The sequence below is a fragment of the Erpetoichthys calabaricus genome, chromosome 2, assembly GCF_900747795.2.
Source record: "Erpetoichthys calabaricus chromosome 2, fErpCal1.3, whole genome shotgun sequence".
NCBI classification, from domain to species: domain Eukaryota; kingdom Metazoa; phylum Chordata; class Cladistia; order Polypteriformes; family Polypteridae; genus Erpetoichthys; species Erpetoichthys calabaricus.
Window position 1 is genome coordinate 263,182,411 of NC_041395.2, and position 18,636 is coordinate 263,201,046.

At 38.6% G+C, this 18,636-nt stretch overlaps 1 protein-coding gene across 3 annotated transcripts in view; it reads left to right on the top strand.

Moving 5' to 3' along the window:
• Window positions 1-18,636, top strand: part of LOC114647005 (polycomb group RING finger protein 5-B) — a 123,580-nt gene that overhangs the window by 83,666 nt on the left and 21,278 nt on the right. For all 3 annotated transcript variants that reach the window (XM_051923098.1, XM_028795459.2, XM_028795460.2), the window contains exons 6-7: window positions 4,650-4,795; window positions 5,411-5,509. In XM_051923098.1, the coding sequence (XP_051779058.1) occupies window positions 4,650-4,795; window positions 5,411-5,509 (245 nt within the window). The remainder of the gene's footprint in view (window positions 1-4,649; window positions 4,796-5,410; window positions 5,510-18,636) is intronic.

Below are 18,636 nucleotides of genomic sequence, written 5' to 3' on the forward strand. Positions count from 1 at the left end.
CCACTTGTGGAAACCAGGGACGCTCCAGCCTCCCCAGCCCGACACAAACAGGCAGGGACACAAGTTCAAGAACAGTAACACGTTTATTATATTGGGGAAGCGATTTTTCCTCGCTCCCCACAGCAGTACAGTACAATGCACCATGCACAATACACAGTCCTACCTTTCTCCTTCTTTCTCTCTTTGCCTCCACTCCTCCTCCAGCAAGCTTTGTCCAGTGGCTCCTTTTATAGGGCACCCGGAAGTGCCCCAGGGCCTCCACGACCTTCTTCCAGCATCACTTCCAGGTGTGGCACTCACTGGCAGCGCCCATGGAACCCAACAGGGCTGCTCCAAACTCCAACTCCCAACATGCCACGTGGGGTTCCATGGGACTGCCCTCTAGCATCCTGGGAAACATAATGCCCCAAACGTGCTCTCTTCTTCAGTCCTTCCACCCAGCTGGCATCTCGGCCAGGTAATGGCCCTGGCCATCATTCACAGGACAAAAGAAATTCAGATGCACAAAACCATACATAAGCCAACTTCCACAAATTTTCACTCCGTAAATCTCAGTTTAATGCACGTGCACACACCTGTCGCCCCAACTCGACTCCTCCCAGAATTTTGTATGTTTGAATATGTAAATAGCCCTTTCAGTTAAGTGTTCTGTTAAAAAACAGTGGCAAAACCGTGTATAAAGAAGAAATTCACCAAATGCGAAGTGGAGGCCTTACTCAGTGAAGTGGAGGCAAGGAAGAACATGCTTTTTGGTGGCTTAAGCAGTGGTATGAGATTCAAATAGTTCAAGTCCTGAAAGTCGCACAGTTCCTGAAATAAAAAAGAAGTGGTCAGATGTCAAAGTTGACATGAAAATACGAGTCGTAGCCCATCATCTGAGTGTCATACGGAAGCGATTAGGGCACAGAGAAAATAAAGTAAAATTGGGACACATCAAAGAATAAAAAAGGTTGAAATGTTGGCTTTAATCTCAAAATATCCACTTTAATCTTATAGTTTATTTTGTCATTAACCTCCTTTTTGAGAAAAAAATGTAAAAAGTGTCATTTTTTGCCTTGAAAAAAACACATTTATTAAATCTGATCTTTGTACTGTAAAATGTGCAAAACACAAAGTACAAATTCAGAAGTGTAGAAAATATAATGATACAAATAATAATTATAAAATAATGCTAATACCACGTATGCTATTAAAATGTGTCGTTGGTGTGGTATACAGTATGTTGAAGCACTGTGAAATGCACAATCCAATGTCACAGCTGGGACAATACTAGTGTGATTCCTTGTAGATTTTCTTTCCACACTGATCAGTTTTTTAACACCATTATGAGGGTAGGAGAAGACATGTCTGCGCCATTGCCTGGGTAATACTCAAGCCTGTCGCTTGCGCAAGACAGAGGTACATAATTTCCTAAGAAACGCATGACACTAACGCTGTTGGTACTTTTACTGCCCAAGTAATACTCGGGTCTAATGCTTACATGAGATGCGTCTATACAGTTGCCCAAGTGATGCTCGGGTTTAATGCTAAGGTTAAAGTAGAATGTCATTAACTTCTTCTTAAAATCAACATTTAATTTACTAGAGTTTTTCAAATCCCATTGTAACTAAAGTGGCATGTTAAATGCTTCATATTCTATGCATTCTATGTGTGTGAATCACTACATGCTTCTTAAATGGGTTTTCTCTTTCACAGACAGGAGCGCGCAGGCACTGATTGTGACACAGAATACTTTACATTCATGATATTACAGCTCTCTGAACATTTTATAATACTAAGATGTATACTTGATATCATTTTCATGCTGAAATATATTAAACATGGGGGCATGGTGGCGCAGCAGTAGCGATGGGCTGGTGCCCCATCCAGGGATTGTTCCTGCCTCCCTCAAGATGCTTGCTGGGACGCAAGTGACCCTCAATGAAATAATTTATTGCAGCAGTACTGTGCCTGTCAAACATACCAACCCCCAATTCTTTCTCCATGTAACCAATCGCCACAATATAAGCTCTGTAATAAATGTAAATCCAGCTGTAAGCTTAGAATGCTGATTCTTCAAAACTTTTAAGGAACATTGAAAAATCTTTGTAATACATGTTTAATTATTCCATCCATCTGTCCATCCAGGGTTGCATCAGTCCCAGCAAGCATACAGCGCAAGGCAGTAACAGGGCAGCAGTTCATCGCTACCGCTGCACCACCGTGCCCCCACATTTTTAATTGTTAACAGTTGTGAAAAGTTGGGCGCCGACCAGACACAGACTGACAACGTGAGGCACACGTAAAATAAATAAACTTTTTATTTTCTTCACCTGTGAGGCATGTCTTCCCCGTGTCCCGCAGGCACAACACAGTCCCAAAAGACACACCAAACAAAACACCACCACAAAAACACTCTTCCTTTCCTCCACTCCTCTTGGCAGCTTCGTCTCCCTTCTCCCGACTCTGGCTGCTTGAGTGGTGACTGCAGGCTCCTGTTATAGCCCACCTGGGTGTGGCTGCATCACAGCCCAGACGGGCTCGTTAAGTCATTCAGCTACCCCTGGCGATGGTCTCAGAGCCCAAAAGGCATGAGCTCCAGTGTTTAACGATTGTGGCCCCGATGCTGCCCAGGGGGGCTGCCACCAAGTGCTCCAGGGAATGTAATGAGCCTCCCATGGCAGCTTCCCCGGTTTAAGTGCCAAAGGGGCGTCCCAACTGGGCATGGGCCCCGGTCATCCACAGGGCTCAGCGGCACGTCCCACGAGGGCTGGTTCTCTCTGGGATTGGGAGTCGGCATCATCCCGTCCACGGCTCTGTCCTGTGAAAACACAATTAACAGGTCTGGGGGTGTTGCCCTGATGTCCACGCACTCCGGACGTCCTCCATGGACAACACCGTCAGGCGTGGCCACAGTAGCCGCATTTGTAACAATGCCGCTCCCCTCCAGTTCGATTCCTGCGGGAACGGAAGCAGGATGGGAACTCCTGCCCCGACGTCCACCCAGCTGAGGAGAGTCGCCCTCAAAGTTGGAGAAGTATTTGCAAGTTTTCACAGCGGGTAATGGGCACCCGTCTGGCATTGCTGGTAGTTAAAAACCAGACAGGAGAGGAGCAAGGCTTTACGGTAATGTGCTTGCAAGGCAGAGCCCTGGGCAAGAGAAGTTCAGACACTTCATTAATGTCAATGAGAAATTTTTTCAGCGAATGCTACTCAGTTGTGCTTCCTCACTTGGAGCGGCTGGATGCACAATTAGGCAATTGGATTTAGAATGCAGACTACAAGATTCCAGAGCCAGTTGAGCTAAAAGAGAAGTCACCTCCTTCTAGTAACTAATCTGGCTTCTGGTATGTTATAAGGTATCTTCTTTTTTTAGGTGGGCACACATAATTCTGACTTAATTAGGCTCTCCCATTTCTTTATATTTGTCTTTTCCCACTTGAGTGAATCCTGGACCAGTCCCCAAATGTTACAGGTGAGAAATTCAGCATCATCTTAGAATCTGAAAAATCTCACAGAATATTTTCAGCACTATATGAGTCATCAAGACCCTGCAACTTTGTTGTGCATTTCTTAAGATATGCTGACAGATAGCAAGGTCTGATCAAAGCCCACAAAATACAGTATAAGATAATTTCCATAAAGATACAGATGTGGCGACATTCTAAAAAAGAGAGAAAATAAATTTGGCCATTAACAAGGCATGAGAAAGAATCCTTTATCTATTTCTACTTTTTCTTGCCATGCTAAAGCTTCACGTGGGCGATCCTGATAATTTTTTTGTTTTGGTTAATATAAAAACTTTTCAGAATATGGGGATCTTCCCAGTTTAACAGCAGATTTATTTTGTCTCCCCAGTTTGAAGCAGTAGATGTCAGGATCCCATTAGAACACAAGTCTATTTTATGTTATTTATTTTTTGTATTTTTACAGCAGTTGTTGTTTTTTTTTTTTTTGACAGATACTTGTTTTGAACATCCTAATTCATTATAGTCCCATTTTGGATTTTTAATGCTGTTATATTTGTTATCAATTTTTATAAATATTTTTGTGAAGTCATCACTGCACCATTTTGTTAGGAGGCAGCATAACAGCACCATTTTGTTAGGAGGTGGCATTATTTTTATGGGTATTGCCCTGTTGTTGTAACACCCGTTAGTAGCCAGGGGGGTAGACAGCTGTACACATTGTGACGTTATTGTACTTCTGCTGTAAAAGGTGCTGTGTCTGAATTGTTTGATCAAGAAGAAAAAAATTGCCATTCAGTTTCGTGTCTGCTTTTTGCTAGTCAATTTCACAGAATTGTCACTTACCTTAAAGGTTATGGCACGTAAAGATGTTCTCATGTATTAGTATATTTCTATTTCTATTAGTATATTTCTAGTCATGATTCTGCAGAAATAAAACCTCACTATGGAGTTGTACTACAAGAAGTCTGTTTGTGCTTTATAGAGTTAACATTTAAAGTATCTCTTTTTACATTGCTCTTCATTAATTTTGTTAGTAAATATTTAATTAAGTGAATCAACATGGTAATAACAATACAGTCCGGTATGTTTTTAAAATTTTAATATAAAATATTATTGCATACTGCTATGAAATTAGCTCAAAAAAAGAGCCAGTAAACATAGCTATACCTTGATGAATATCAACTTGTGTTGTTTTAAAAGATGATGGTCCAAGGACAAAAAGACCCAGAATGGAGGAGGACGATGATGAAGATGGAGACCAAGATTACCACAGAAGTGATCCTCAAATTGCTATCTGCCTTGACTGCTTACGCAACAATGGTCAATCTGGAGAAAACATTGTGAAGGTTAGAAAAGTTAAATCATGATGAGTTTTTAAGTTCATGGAATTTGTTTCCTTCACCCAGTTATCTTTTAGGTTCAAGCATTATGTAGTAATGTAGTATTTATCCAAGTAATGGAATTATTCTAACATCAAGAAAAGACATTCATTGTCTTCAGGTACACCCAGCTAAAACTACAGCAGCATGTAGCCATTAAACAACTGGGTCTTACACTACACATTATAATTTCATATACAAGACAAATTCAGACCATGCAGTGAAATTGAAAAGAAATAACTTCTAATATTCATGAATTTTTTTTACATAAATACTGTATATTCTTAAACCATAAACAGTTGTCAGGCCTTTTAAGTAAGTAATAGCTATCAGACCTTATTCAATCTATGAGAAATGCATGTTCATACTAAAAAGGTTCTTTTAATGCTTGCATGGTGATACAACATTCAAAAAAGATAATTTAAAACTACTTTTTATTGTGTGATTAGTAATGTACAGTACATAGATAAAGTAGCCAATTTTTATCAATGCTTCCTATAATGTAAAAAATAAGCTTCCTTCTTTTAAGTCAAGAATTTTTATTCCACTATCAAATAATGCATTTTCTTTATTTTCATACAGGGCTTAATGAAGAAATTTATACGCTGCTCAACCCGAGTAACAGTTGGAACAATAAAAAAATTCCTTAGTTTGAAGTTAAAACTTCCAAGTTCTTATGAGGTAAGCATTGCCTATAACTCCCTGATCTCCATGAACAATGAACACATTGAAATATTATTTCATTAAAATACATTTGATGTAATGATTCATAATCATGAGTTTATTATACTTATTTATGTTTGTGTATATTATAAATGAAAGTCTGTCATGATTAACATACCATTTCTGTTTCATATTGGTCCTCAGAAAATTACTGCTGAATTGTTAAAACACAAGTCATTGACAATCTTCTTTTTATATTGATACTTTACCTGGAGAGGGAAGAGTTGCTGTGTCTTTCCACACCTAAAAATATATCAAGGGAGCCACAGGGCGAAAAATGATTACAAATAATAATACAGGGGAGAGAAACACAAAAGAACAAGTCAAATAAGTAATGACAAATCAAATATCTAGTTAGCGCTAACTACCAGAGGTCTTGAATCCTCATCTACAAGGTAAGGTGACTTTCACACTTGCTTATTTAGCAGGTACTTCACAAAAGTACTCCCTTTTGGCATACATTTCTCACTTTCTTGATCCTGAATTTTTTCCATCCCCCAGTGATCCTTTTCATTGTATCATATTATATTGCTCATTTTTGTGCAAGCTATGGAATTATTCTAACATCAAGAATAGACAGCCATTGTCTACAGGTACACTTGGTTAAAACTACTTCACAGCAGCTTGTAGCCTTCAAATGACTGGGTCTCTCAGACAGTGCTTGCTTTACCTCTTGGGCACAGAACCATAGCTATGTCAGTGGTTAGATGTTTGCTACCATTTGACAGCACTCTTCTTGTCTTTTGTGAGCACTCCACTGGCATGTCTGTGATCATCTGCCATTTAGTGTCCTGGACAAATCTCCTCAGACATTCCCCCGGATGCACCACCCAAACCTCCCAGCTGTCCTGTTGAAATTGTTTATATACAGTGAAATTGAGAAGACATACAGACCAAGTAGTGACGCTGATTACAGAGTTCGTACAGGTTCCTGGAAATCCTGGACTTAAAAGTCAAGGAAAATATTAACGTGAATTCCAATGATCACATATCATGAGATTAAACATCCAATATTTTGACAACAAAACAACCACATCTTGCAATAATATCATGTTTAAAGACCTTGCATGTTAATATAACTTTGCATTGTGTTCTGTGTGCAAGCATGTGGGTGAACTGGTAAAGATATGTAGTAGCTGTTAGCCTGCACATCAAATTATTAATGGTTAGTTAGCGTTAAATGGTAAATATCAAAGAAAATTACATTTACATTTATTTGCTTGGCAGATGCTTTTATCCAAAGTGACTTACAAAAGAGATAAACGTAATTGATGCAACATTAGATTAGATTAGGTTATTTATTTATAAAAGCACATTTAAAACAGCAGAGGTTGCGCCAAAGTGCTGTATAAAGAAGCATTAGGACCTGTTTTTTCAGCAAGTGTAGTAGGACAGATAACAAACGTTTACTGCCATGAGAGAAAAGATGTAATTGATCAATTTACAATCATAGGTTGTGCTTGTGCTGATTGACACATTTGCAAAACAAAGACACTACTGATGAGATGTGAAGGAATTTAATGTGGCCTGGCATTGATTTTTTTTGTAGGCTTCAGGAATTCTAGTGTTAAGAAGTGGGGTTATCAGGGCATATTTGAAGATGGTAGAAAATGTGCCTGAGCTTACTGAGTTGCCAATGATATGAGTAATTGCAGAAATGAGTGAGAGATAGCCAGAAGAAGATGTGAGGGAATAGGATCAAGTGGACAGGTAGTGGGGTGATTGGAGAGGAGGTCGGAAACATCAATGGCAGAGAATGTGGAGAATGTTGTATGATGCTTGAAAAGAGCCATAATGGGAGGCAGTGAGGATGATCCTATCCTGAAAAAAGGTTGCAAAGTCATCTGCAGACAAGGAGGTTGAGGGAGGAGGTGAAGGAGTGTTAGGAAGGGTGGTGAAAGCGGAGAACAGAGAGCGTGTGTCATTGGGGCTGTTAATTCTTTTCTGATAGAACGTTACCTTAGCATTGACAGTGGCAGAAAAAAAGAATGCAAGAAGGTATAGGTACTTAGCCAAGTCTGCGTGTGCTTTTGACTTCCTCCATTTCCTTTCAGCTGACCTGAGCTTGGTCCATTGATTGTGGAGTGCTTCAGAAAGTCAGGGACAGGAGAGTCTTTCGTGTTCAGGCTTGAAAGAAAGAGGACAACATTGTCAAGACAGGAGGACAGAGTGGAGCATAGGGTGTCTATGGCAGTGTTGGTGTTGAAGGTGGATAAGTGGTCAGTAGGAAGGAGAGCAGAGAAGACTATAGAAGAGAAATGGGTGGGAAAAAGGGAGTGGAGGTGTCAGAGGAAGGATACAATGAGCAAAGGAGAAGAGTCAGAAGAGGGGAGTAGTTTAGAGAATTGAATGAAAAAGTGGTCAGATGTGTGTAGAGGAGTGACAGTTGCATTTGTCGGAGTGCAGTTGAGTCTGAGAATGAGGTGAAACAGATTGCCAGCCTTGTGAGTGGGTGGGGTGTGGAGCTGTGCAATATTGAAGGAGGAAAGAAGAGCAAGAAAATCAGCAGCAGGAGGGCTATCCAGGTGGATGTTCATGTCCCTGAGAATTAGAAGTGGGCCACCATCCAGCTCGTCAAGAAAAATCCTGAGCAAACCTGAAGGGCGATATACATCAACAACGGTCATGTTGATTGGAAAGGAGACAGCATGGTATTCAAGTAGTGAAGTTGCATACATTACCCAGAGGGGTGAATTTCTAGCTCTTAGATGTAAGAATACCTGTCCCCCACAACCTCTACCAGTGGAGCAGGAGTGGGAGAAGTTGAAGGCAGAGGAAAGTGCTGTTGGTGTTACCATGTTTTCTGGTCAAATCAATGTCTCTGTCAGAGCCACCACTTTGAGAATATGGGTGAGTGTGCTTTGAAAAACCATATGAAAGGAAATAAACATTGTGAGCTGAGGAAGAGTAAGGAAACCAGTAATTCTGTTAAGAATTTTTTTGTTCCTTTTGTTGGGGTGTCATCACATCTAACTGACTCACCTGTGAGCAGTTAGAATGCGTGTGGATTAGCTGTCAATAGTGTTGGTGAGAACTCTGGTCGGGCTAGTGATGTTTCTACTATGTAATCTTCTTTGTCTTCATATATGTTTAAAAGTGAATATCTTTAATTTGAAATCTTCTGAAAGTTAAATGTGATGAAGAAGCGGTCAGCAATTTAAAATAGGCCATGTGTTTAAGTTGATATGTGCTCCAATTAGGTTCATGTTATTTTGCTGTGGATATTCAGAGCCAGAGTATAAAGTAGACCTGGATTCTCATGCTGGTTGGTACTGGAAAAGTTATTAAAAACTCCTGGAATTTCAAATGTACTGAAGTTTATGAACCCTGTGGTTATCTACGCAAAGATAGTGGAACAAGAGGTTTTTGTTCATATACAGTGTTTGTTCTGTATAAGTTTAGTAGAACTTAAAGAATTAAGGGTGGCAAAGTGTGGCTGTGGTTAGCAGTATTGCATCACATAAGACATGATTTGAATCCAGTTCCAGTCACTGTTTGAACATTCTGCACTTGTCTGGAAGGATTTTTTCTTGGTACTCTATTGTTTATTCTTGTGGTGAAATGTGTTAGGGGTCTATGGCAGTGTGTGATTTTTTAAATAGAAACAGAACGTCTCAGGCTTCTTGGGTGTGGGTGTGGGTGTGTGTGTGTGTGTGTGCGGTACCTGAGTAGAGAAAGAAGGGATAAAAAAGGAAAGGAAGAGCAGGGATTAAAATCGAGTGAGGCAGTCTGGAGCAGAAAGACTGAAGATTGGGAGTATGAGCCAGTGTGATGGAAAGGGGGAAAGGTGGTTGGTGGCCCTATGAGGGAGCAAGAGTAACAGCACTCCAGGGGTGGGTTGCTGCTGCTGAGCAATCCATAAGCCAGGATAAATCAAATGCTGAAGAGGTCCTCTTGGACCAAAGGAAAGTGGCAAGATGATGGAGACCTGTTCTGAGCATCCCAGTTGTGACTGGCTGAGGTGGCTGTGACAAGAGCTGAAGTGGGGGCTGTACCTACCTCTATCTATCTATCTATCTATCTATCTATCTATCTATCTATCTATCTATCTATCTATCTATCTATCTATCTATCTATCTATCTATCTATCTATCTATCTATCTATCTATCTATCTATCTATCTATCTATCTATCTATCTATCTATCTATCTATCTATCTATCTTATCTCTGGGATTTTAAACTTGATTTTAACCTTTGGTTGGATTATTTTTAACGGATTGATTTTAACCCCCACTTGAAGAGCATTTGGTTTTATTATGGATTATTTACTGATTTTATTTATTGAAAAGACACTGCTTTGAACTTTATATATTTTTGGACACTTTATAAGCACCAGCCTTGCTTGTTTATGTGTCCTCTGGGCAACCAGACCATTACAACTTCCATATCCCAGAGAGGTGCATGTTTGATAAATTATAGACTTCAAATTTGCTCAATGTAAATACATTTGGACATGTATGCCAGTAGACAATATGATGGATTGACACCTTCTCCAGACTTTGGTTTCCTGTAACACCAAAAATTGAATTGACAGGCTTGAAAAATGAATGGATGGGTGGGTAGATGTAGAATTAAAATGATATTTTGATCTAAACATTCTTAAAAACCATCCCATTCTTGCTTTTCAGTCAATGGGTGTTGCACCTGACCCTCATCCTTCAACAAACATGGTGAGGTCACATGATGGCCATTCACATCTTCTTTGGGTTGAGTCTTATTGGGCTCTATGAGGCTCTTTCTACCATTGGCTCGCCAGTTAACAGCAGTCCCTGGCCTGGCTGCAGTATTTGGTCCTAGTATTGCTTTTTGGGGTAAGATTTTCCTGGATTTAATCAGGAGTACATAAGGGTTATTTGTGGGTTATGTTTTGCTTCTTTTGGGCATGTATCATAGTTATAAAGCTCCCTGGGTACTTCCTAATTGGTGCACAAATGAGCATAACTCATATTTCAAAGGATTATATCTCTTGACTAGTCTGGGAACATCTTGGCTTTCCTAGAAGAATATGCAGGAAGCAGCTAAGTATAATGTGGTCTTGTTAGTCCAACTTGGTTTGTTGCACCCATGACCCTCACCAGGAAAATTCAGAATAAAAGTGATTATGATGAGATTGAAAAAAGATGGATGGTTTCATTGTATATTATGGTATTTATTTTATAGAACATTTAAGTGGACACACCTGTAACACATAACCAAGATAAAGTCTTGCTCATGCTTTTTTTTTTTTGCTACAGTAGATGGTAGCTTAAAAAATTAGTAAGCAACTCTAATTTATTAAAAGCCTATAGTTGTTTTGACAGGATAATTGAAAAATAGTGTAGTAATAGAGTGCATGTCCCCTTATAATATAAAGGAGGTAATGTCGTTTTACTCGCTGTAGATTTTAGTCAAACATTACCAGTTATTCCACGAGGGAGACCAGCAGATGAACTCAACGCGTGTTTAAAATCCATGCTTCTCCCACGGTCGGTTATATGTCGCGTGTTCTCGGGTAGGTACACCAAAAAATGTTTACATTTAAGCATGTAATGGGCAAAGAAAAAATGAGGTATACCCGAAGGCACTGCAGTAGTACTGAATGTAACTTTACTTCTTAAATGTTAATGTTTTACTGTTTAATAATTTATACGCTTCTTATATGTTGTTCAAATTCTTTTATCAAAATACCAGTGACAGCGCAATGCACGATAACATAGAGTGAATACACCATACGCATCCGCCCACGGCCGCCCTGGTGTGCGCAGATAGGAGTTGATTCTACAATGAAATAAAATAAAGATAAAAAGAGTAATACAATCATCACCCATAAAGCGGATAGCAGACGTGACGTACTATATGTGTACCAGATTTCAAGTCAATAGGTGAAACGGTTTGCGAGCTACAGGTGATTTAAAATCCTGGACAGACAAACGAATAGCCACGGTAGCAAATTATAGAAGAAGATTTTACTGTTTAATAATTTATATTTATATGAAATGTGCTTCTTATATATTACTTCATATTCTCATATGATAATGATGTTAATGTTGTTTATATTGATTTCTATGTTATTGTAAGTGCATGTATGTGTGTATATGTATGTATGTATGTATATATGTATATATATATATATATATATAAAATATATGTGTATATGTATATATAATATATGTATATATATATATGATATATCTGTATATGTGTGTGTGTATATATATATATATATATATATATATATATATATATATATATATATATATACATATTAATAAAAGGCAAAGTCCTCACTGACTGACTGACTGACTCACTCATCACTAATTCTCGAACTTCCCGTGTAGGTGGAAGGCTGAAATTTGGCAGGCTCATTCCTTACTACTTACTTATAAAAGTTAGGCAGGTTTCATTTCGAAATTCTACGCGTAATGGTCATAACTGGAACCTGTTTTTTGTCCATATACTCTAATGGAGGAGGCGGAGTCACGTATCGCGTCATCACGCCTCCTACGTAATCACGTGAACTAAAAACAAGGAAGAGATTTACAGCACGAGTCAAACGCGGGAACGAAGGTAAATGACGTTAATTTTTGAGTGTCTTTTAATACTGTGTAAGCATACATATTAACACATGTGCAATTAAACGTGTGCATTTACGGGGTGATTTCTCAGGCTTCAAAGCTCGCCTTTTATTAAAAAGGTAAATGCAAACTGTTTTCATTCAAACCACGTTAGATTTCAGACGTTAAACGCGCAAAAATGTCGGTACACCAGATAAATAAGCGCAACATATTATCAGTTGTATTGTATGCTTACAATACATATAGAAATGTGTTAATCGTTAACTAATATTATGGGATGGTGTTTTTCGACTCGCGCCTTGATTTAAACGATTGCATTTCTTGGTGGGTTTGCGTAGCTTATTGTCAATATCTTTACACCTCTTTTTAAGACTTAATTTAAAAAGGTTTTCTTTTCTTCTTAATTAAAATTTAAAAGCAATACTTCACCGCTGCGAAGCCCCTCTAGCGCTGACGTCCGAGGTTCGATTACCGTAAGCGAGTGCAGTGAGTGTGTACGCCTGATGAGCCAAGATTAAGGGGGAAAGACGTGTTGCGTACTGTTTGCATTATTTGACAGTAGGGATGCACTGATACCGAAACGGGTATCTGGTATCGGCCTCGATACCACATTTTCTAAAGTACTCGTACTCGTTAAAAGTCCCCCGATACCGGGGACCGATACCACGGTCTGAGAATTGTCTAAGTTTGAGCGGCGTGTAAGGGGTTAATCACAGGTGCCGAGTGCCCGCCCCCAGGCCCCGGCTGCAGCTCAGAGCGGGGAGAAGGCGAGGCGAGACATGTCAGCCGTGTGGAACTATTTCAAAGTGAATGAAGACGACAAAACAAAGGCGGACTGCAAATTGTGCTCAGCGAAATTGTCCAGAGGAGGCTCAAAAGGTAGCGCATTTAACACAAGTAATTTAATCAAGCACCTAAAATCCCAACATGACAACGAGTACAAAGAGTTTACCCACGCTTCTAAACCAACACAACCCACGCTGCAGCAAACTCTTGCAAGACGTGAGAAAATGTCCAGAGACAATCCACGTGCTGTGAAAATAACACAGGCAATTATCGAGTACATTGCATTGAGTGACCAGCCACTCTCGGAGGTAGAAAATGTGGGATTCCTGCATCTCCTCCATGTTCTGGAGCCCAGATATGATGTCCCAAGCCGCTGCTACATGACTGACATGGAGCTGCCTAAACTACACGACTCCGTGAAAAAACATATCCACAGCCTACTGCAAGCCTCCTCTGCGTTTAGTTTCACTACAGATATTAGGACAAGAAGTGTTAGCCCCGTGTCGCTAATTAGCCTAACCTCCCAGTGGATAGACGAGAGTTTCACGCCGCAACGAGCCATATTACATGCGAAACAATTCCGCGGCTCGCACACCAGCCAGGCTATAGCGCATGTGTTTGAGGACCATGTTGTCCAAAGCGGCAGAATTTACAACAAACTGAAAAAAATACTTGAGTTGCACTGTCACTGTTTAAATTTTTTTTTATAATTATTTATTCTGTAATATGTTGCATATAACATGCTTTTCATTTTAAATAAATGTTCTTAATTCCAAACTAGTCCCTTGTTTTTTTTGTTAAATTATATGACTAAAGCTGTTACCTGTAAATTTAAATCATGTTTTTATTAAGTACTCGGTATCGGCGAGTACTGAAATGCAAGTACTCGTACTCGTACTCGTTTTCCAAAAAAGTGGTATCGGTGCATCCCTATTTGACAGTAAACTATTTTCAACCATTCTATGATCTGCTTCTCACAACTGAAGGCACCGTGGCTGATGTTACCTCACTTGCTGGCCAACCATAAGCGTTACCTGGTAGGTAACCAGCCACTCACTTCACTCCCTTACGGGAATCGAACCTCGGAGGTTTTCTTTTCTTCTTAATTAAAATTTAAAAGCAATACTTCACCGCTGCGAAGCCCCTCTAGCGCTGACGTCCGAGGTTCGATTACCGTAAGCGAGTGCAGTGAGTGTGTACGCCTGATGAGCCAAGAATAAGGGGGAAAGACGTGTCGCATACTCTTGGCATTATTTGACAGTAAACTCTTTTCAACCATTCTATGATCTGCTTCTCACAACTTAAGGCACCGTGGCTGATGTTACCTCACTTGCTGGCCAACCATAAGCGTTACCTGGTAGGTAACCAGCCACTCACTTCACTCCCTTACGGGAATCGAACCTCGGACGTCAGCGCTACAGGCGAAGCCCCTAAAATTGCACCACGGCGTGTGGTTCGTTTATTTGACAACATGTAGATCGGGGTAATTACATTCACAGCATTCGTAGTCTGATTCACAATCTGATTGTATGGGTGGTTACCTACCAGGTAACGCTTATAGTTGGCCAGCAAGTCAGCTCGAAGTGATCACTCGAGTGAAGGCTGCTTCACAAAAAAACAGATCCTTAACACACTGTTATTAGTATATTTTCCCTCAATTTAAAAAGGTTTTCTTTTCTTCTTAATAAAAATTTAAAAGCGGTACTTTGCCGGTGCAAAGCGCGTGGATTTGACCGACTGACACATACAGACATATTCATGAGTGCAGGTACTTCGGAAAGAAAGCACCGTGTAAACCTAAAGTTTAAATTAAGTTCATAGACCTACAAAAGGTTGCCATTCATTTGAGGCAAGATTGCTTTTCTTCTGTACAACTATACGTTGCATTCTCAAGAGTGTGCTTGCACGGCTTCAGATATAGATATATATATATATATATGTATGTATGTCTATATATAAATATGTAAGCTTATAAGTACTGCCTTACTTCTCTTTAAGAAAGGAAGATGTAATGATACTTGATTTAAAAGATTCCATGTCTTCCTGGGTTTGCTTAGCTTATTGTCAATATCTTTACACCTTTTTTTAAGACTTATTGACTGAAACGGGCTTTCACGAAAAAAGTTAGGGTTTTGCTACAGGATACACCCTCCACAAGTTAAGCAAGTAAAAATAAAATACATATTTCTGTTTTATTTAAACCTTTTAAGTTCATATGCATAGCCCCATTTGGCTGTTTTATTTTTTTTTTTCTTTCTTCAGTAATATTTAATCTCCTTAAAGAAAAAGAACATATCCATTTTACTTTTTTCGTATCTCTTTAGTAATATTTTAGTGTAAAAGGATAACCAGTATTTAAACCTTTTATGTTACTTTATAAATTTATTTTACACAATGTTGAAAAATTAATAACAGCTACATTTTTTGGCAGCTGCTGCTTTAATTTTCAATGAAAAGAAAAAACCTCTCCAAGAGAAAACGTCAATGAAAAGAAACTGTTTGCACTATCTAAAAATGAGAAACCCTCATTTATAAAAGTTTGCTGCAGATGACTTAAGTGAAAATAAATTAATAGTTCCTATGTGTATAATACATATTTATCTACCGTATTTTTCGCACCATAAGACGCACTTTTTTTTCCCCAAAAGAAGGTTGGAAATGTCTGTGCGTCTTATGGAGCGAATATTGCGTCACAGACCATGATGTGTATTACCTGACAAAAGTAGACATCCAGGGGTAGAGGGCGACAAAACTCACTGTTACGTTACAGGCATTCCCTCTGTGCTTGGAGGAATGTTAGACTCATTGACTCGGCGTCTAATCCTTGCGTGTGCGTGAGTTGCGAAATGTAAACAAAAGCAAGATGGCATCTACATCTCATGAGGGAGCGAAGCGAGTGCAGAAAAAAAAAAGCAGAGATTTTTTTGCGCATTATCACTGAGTCGTACTCTGGACTCCACAGATTACCAGCCGCTGGACTACTTCAGGCTGTTCTTTCCTGAAGCTGCCTTTCAGCTACTGTCAAACGAGACAAACAGGTATGCAGAGCAATTTTTTGAATCGAGGGCTGTGCTTGCACCGCATTCTCATTTTTCAAACTGGAAACCCACAACAAAACATGAGATGAAGGGCTTTGTGGCATTACAAATATAGATGGGACTAGACTGGCGATATAAGTTCAGGGAGCATTGGTCCAAACGTGCTTTGTCCCCTGGTGGCTTTGGACAGGTTATGTCGCGTGATGATAGGTACGTGATGCTGCAAAGTGATTGTGAGCAACTGAGCTTAATAAATTCTGACACTAGCGATGAGGAGTTCTTGGGGTTTCCATAAAACTAGAAGAGTGCTTGAAACTTAAAGTCTCTCCTTATTTGTTAATGACAGTGATGATGTTTCTTAATACTGCTGTTGAATTTACATGGTTGAAATATTATTCTGCTATATTTTATTAAACATATTAGTGCACCATTTGGTTCAGAATATTTTTTTTCTTGTTTTCATCCTCTAAACCTAGGTGCGTCTAATGGTCAGGTGCGTCTTATGGTGCAAAAAATACGGTATTTGACTTATGCCTTTATTCCAGCAACTTGCAACATCTGAGGTACAATTTCTTACATTACTTTTGTTTTTTGCAGCACAGGCAGGTGAAGTGACTTCCTCAGGGTCACACAGTGGTGTCAGTACCAGGATTTGAACTGACAAGCTCCGGGTTTACTGAAATATTACTGAAGAAAGAAAAAAAACGAAAACGGCCAAATAGGGCTATGCATACAGATGTCCATCCATCCATTATCCAACCCGCTATATCCTAAATACAGGAGCCAATAAGTAGATATGTATATACAGTATACAGTATATATATATATATATATATATATATATGTGAATGTATGTATGTATATATGTATGTCTATATTTATATCTATATATATATATGTAGATATGTAAATTTGTATATGTATATATATATGTATATGTATATGTGGATGTGTATATGTATATATATGTATATGTAGATATGTGTATATGTAGATATGTATATATATATGTATATATGTTTATGTATATATATATGGTTACATAACCTCTTTAACACACTACTTCTCCGCTGCGAAGCGCGGGTATTTTGCTATATGTAGATATCTGTATATGTAGATATGTATATATATGTATATATGTATATGTATATATATATGTTTACATAACCTCTTTAACACACTACTTCTCCGCTGCGAAGCGCGGGTATTTTGCTATATATATATATATATATATATATATGACAGCAACACTCATAACAATGACAACACAATTACATATATATATATATATGTAGATATGTATATATATATGTGTCAGTCTATGTATGTATGTATGTCTATATATATATATATATATATATATATATATATATATATATATATATATATATATATATGTAGATGTGTATATATGTAGATATGTAAATATTTATGTATATATATGTGTCTGTGTATATATATATATATATATATGTGTGTGTGTATGTATGTATGTATGTGTGTATGTATGTATGTGTATATGTATATGTGTGTGTTTATGTATGTGTGTATATATATGTTGATATGTGTATATATATATATATATATATATGTATATATATGTGGATGTGTATATATATATATATATATATGTATATGTATATATGTTTATGTGTGTGTGTGTGTGTGTATATTATATATATAAAAGACAGCAACACTCATAACAATGACAACACAATTACATTGACAATCATGTTACGTTATTTTTAAAATGTTTCCTTTTCTTTTTCATAACCTCTTTAACACACTACTTCTCCGCTGCGAAGCGCGGGTATTTTGCTAGTATATAATATATGTGTATATATGTGTGTGTATATATATATCTATACATATTAATAAAAGGCAAAGCCCTCAGTGACTCACTGACTGACTGACTGACTGACTCACTCACTCACTCATCACTAATTCTCAAACTTCCCGTGTAGGTGGAAGGCTGAAATTTGGCAGGCTCATTCCTTACAGCTTACTTACAAAAGTTAGGCAGGTTTCATTTCGAAATTCTACCTATAATGGTCATAACTGGAACATGTTTTTTGTCCATATACTCTAATGGAGGAGGCGGAGTCACGTATCGCGTCATCACGCCTCCTATGTAATCACGTGAACTAAAAACAAGGAAGAGATTTACAGCACGAGTCGCACGCGGGAACGAAGGTAAATGACGTTAATTTTTCACTGTCTTTTAATACTGTGTAAGCATACATATTAACACGTGCAATTAAACGTGTGCATTTACGGGGTGATTTCTCAGGCTTAAAAGCTCGCCTTTTATCAAACGCGGGAACAAAGGTAACTGACGTTGTTCACTGTCTTTTAATACTGTGTAACCATACATATTAACACATGTGCAATTAAACGTGTGCATTTACGGGATGATTTCTCAGGCTTAAAAGCTCGCCTTTTACTAAAAAGGTAAATGCAAAACTATTTTCAATCATTCTATGATCTGCTTCTCACAACTGAAGGCACCGTGGCTGATGTTACGTCACTTGCTGTCCAACCATAAGCGTTACCTGGTAGGTAACCGGCCAGTCACTTCACTCCCTTACGGGAATCGAACCTCTGAGGTTTTCTTTTGTTCTTAATTAAAATTTAAAAGCAATACTTCACTGCTGCTAGGCCCCTGTAGCGCTGACGTCCGAGGTTCGATTACCGTAAGCAAGTGCA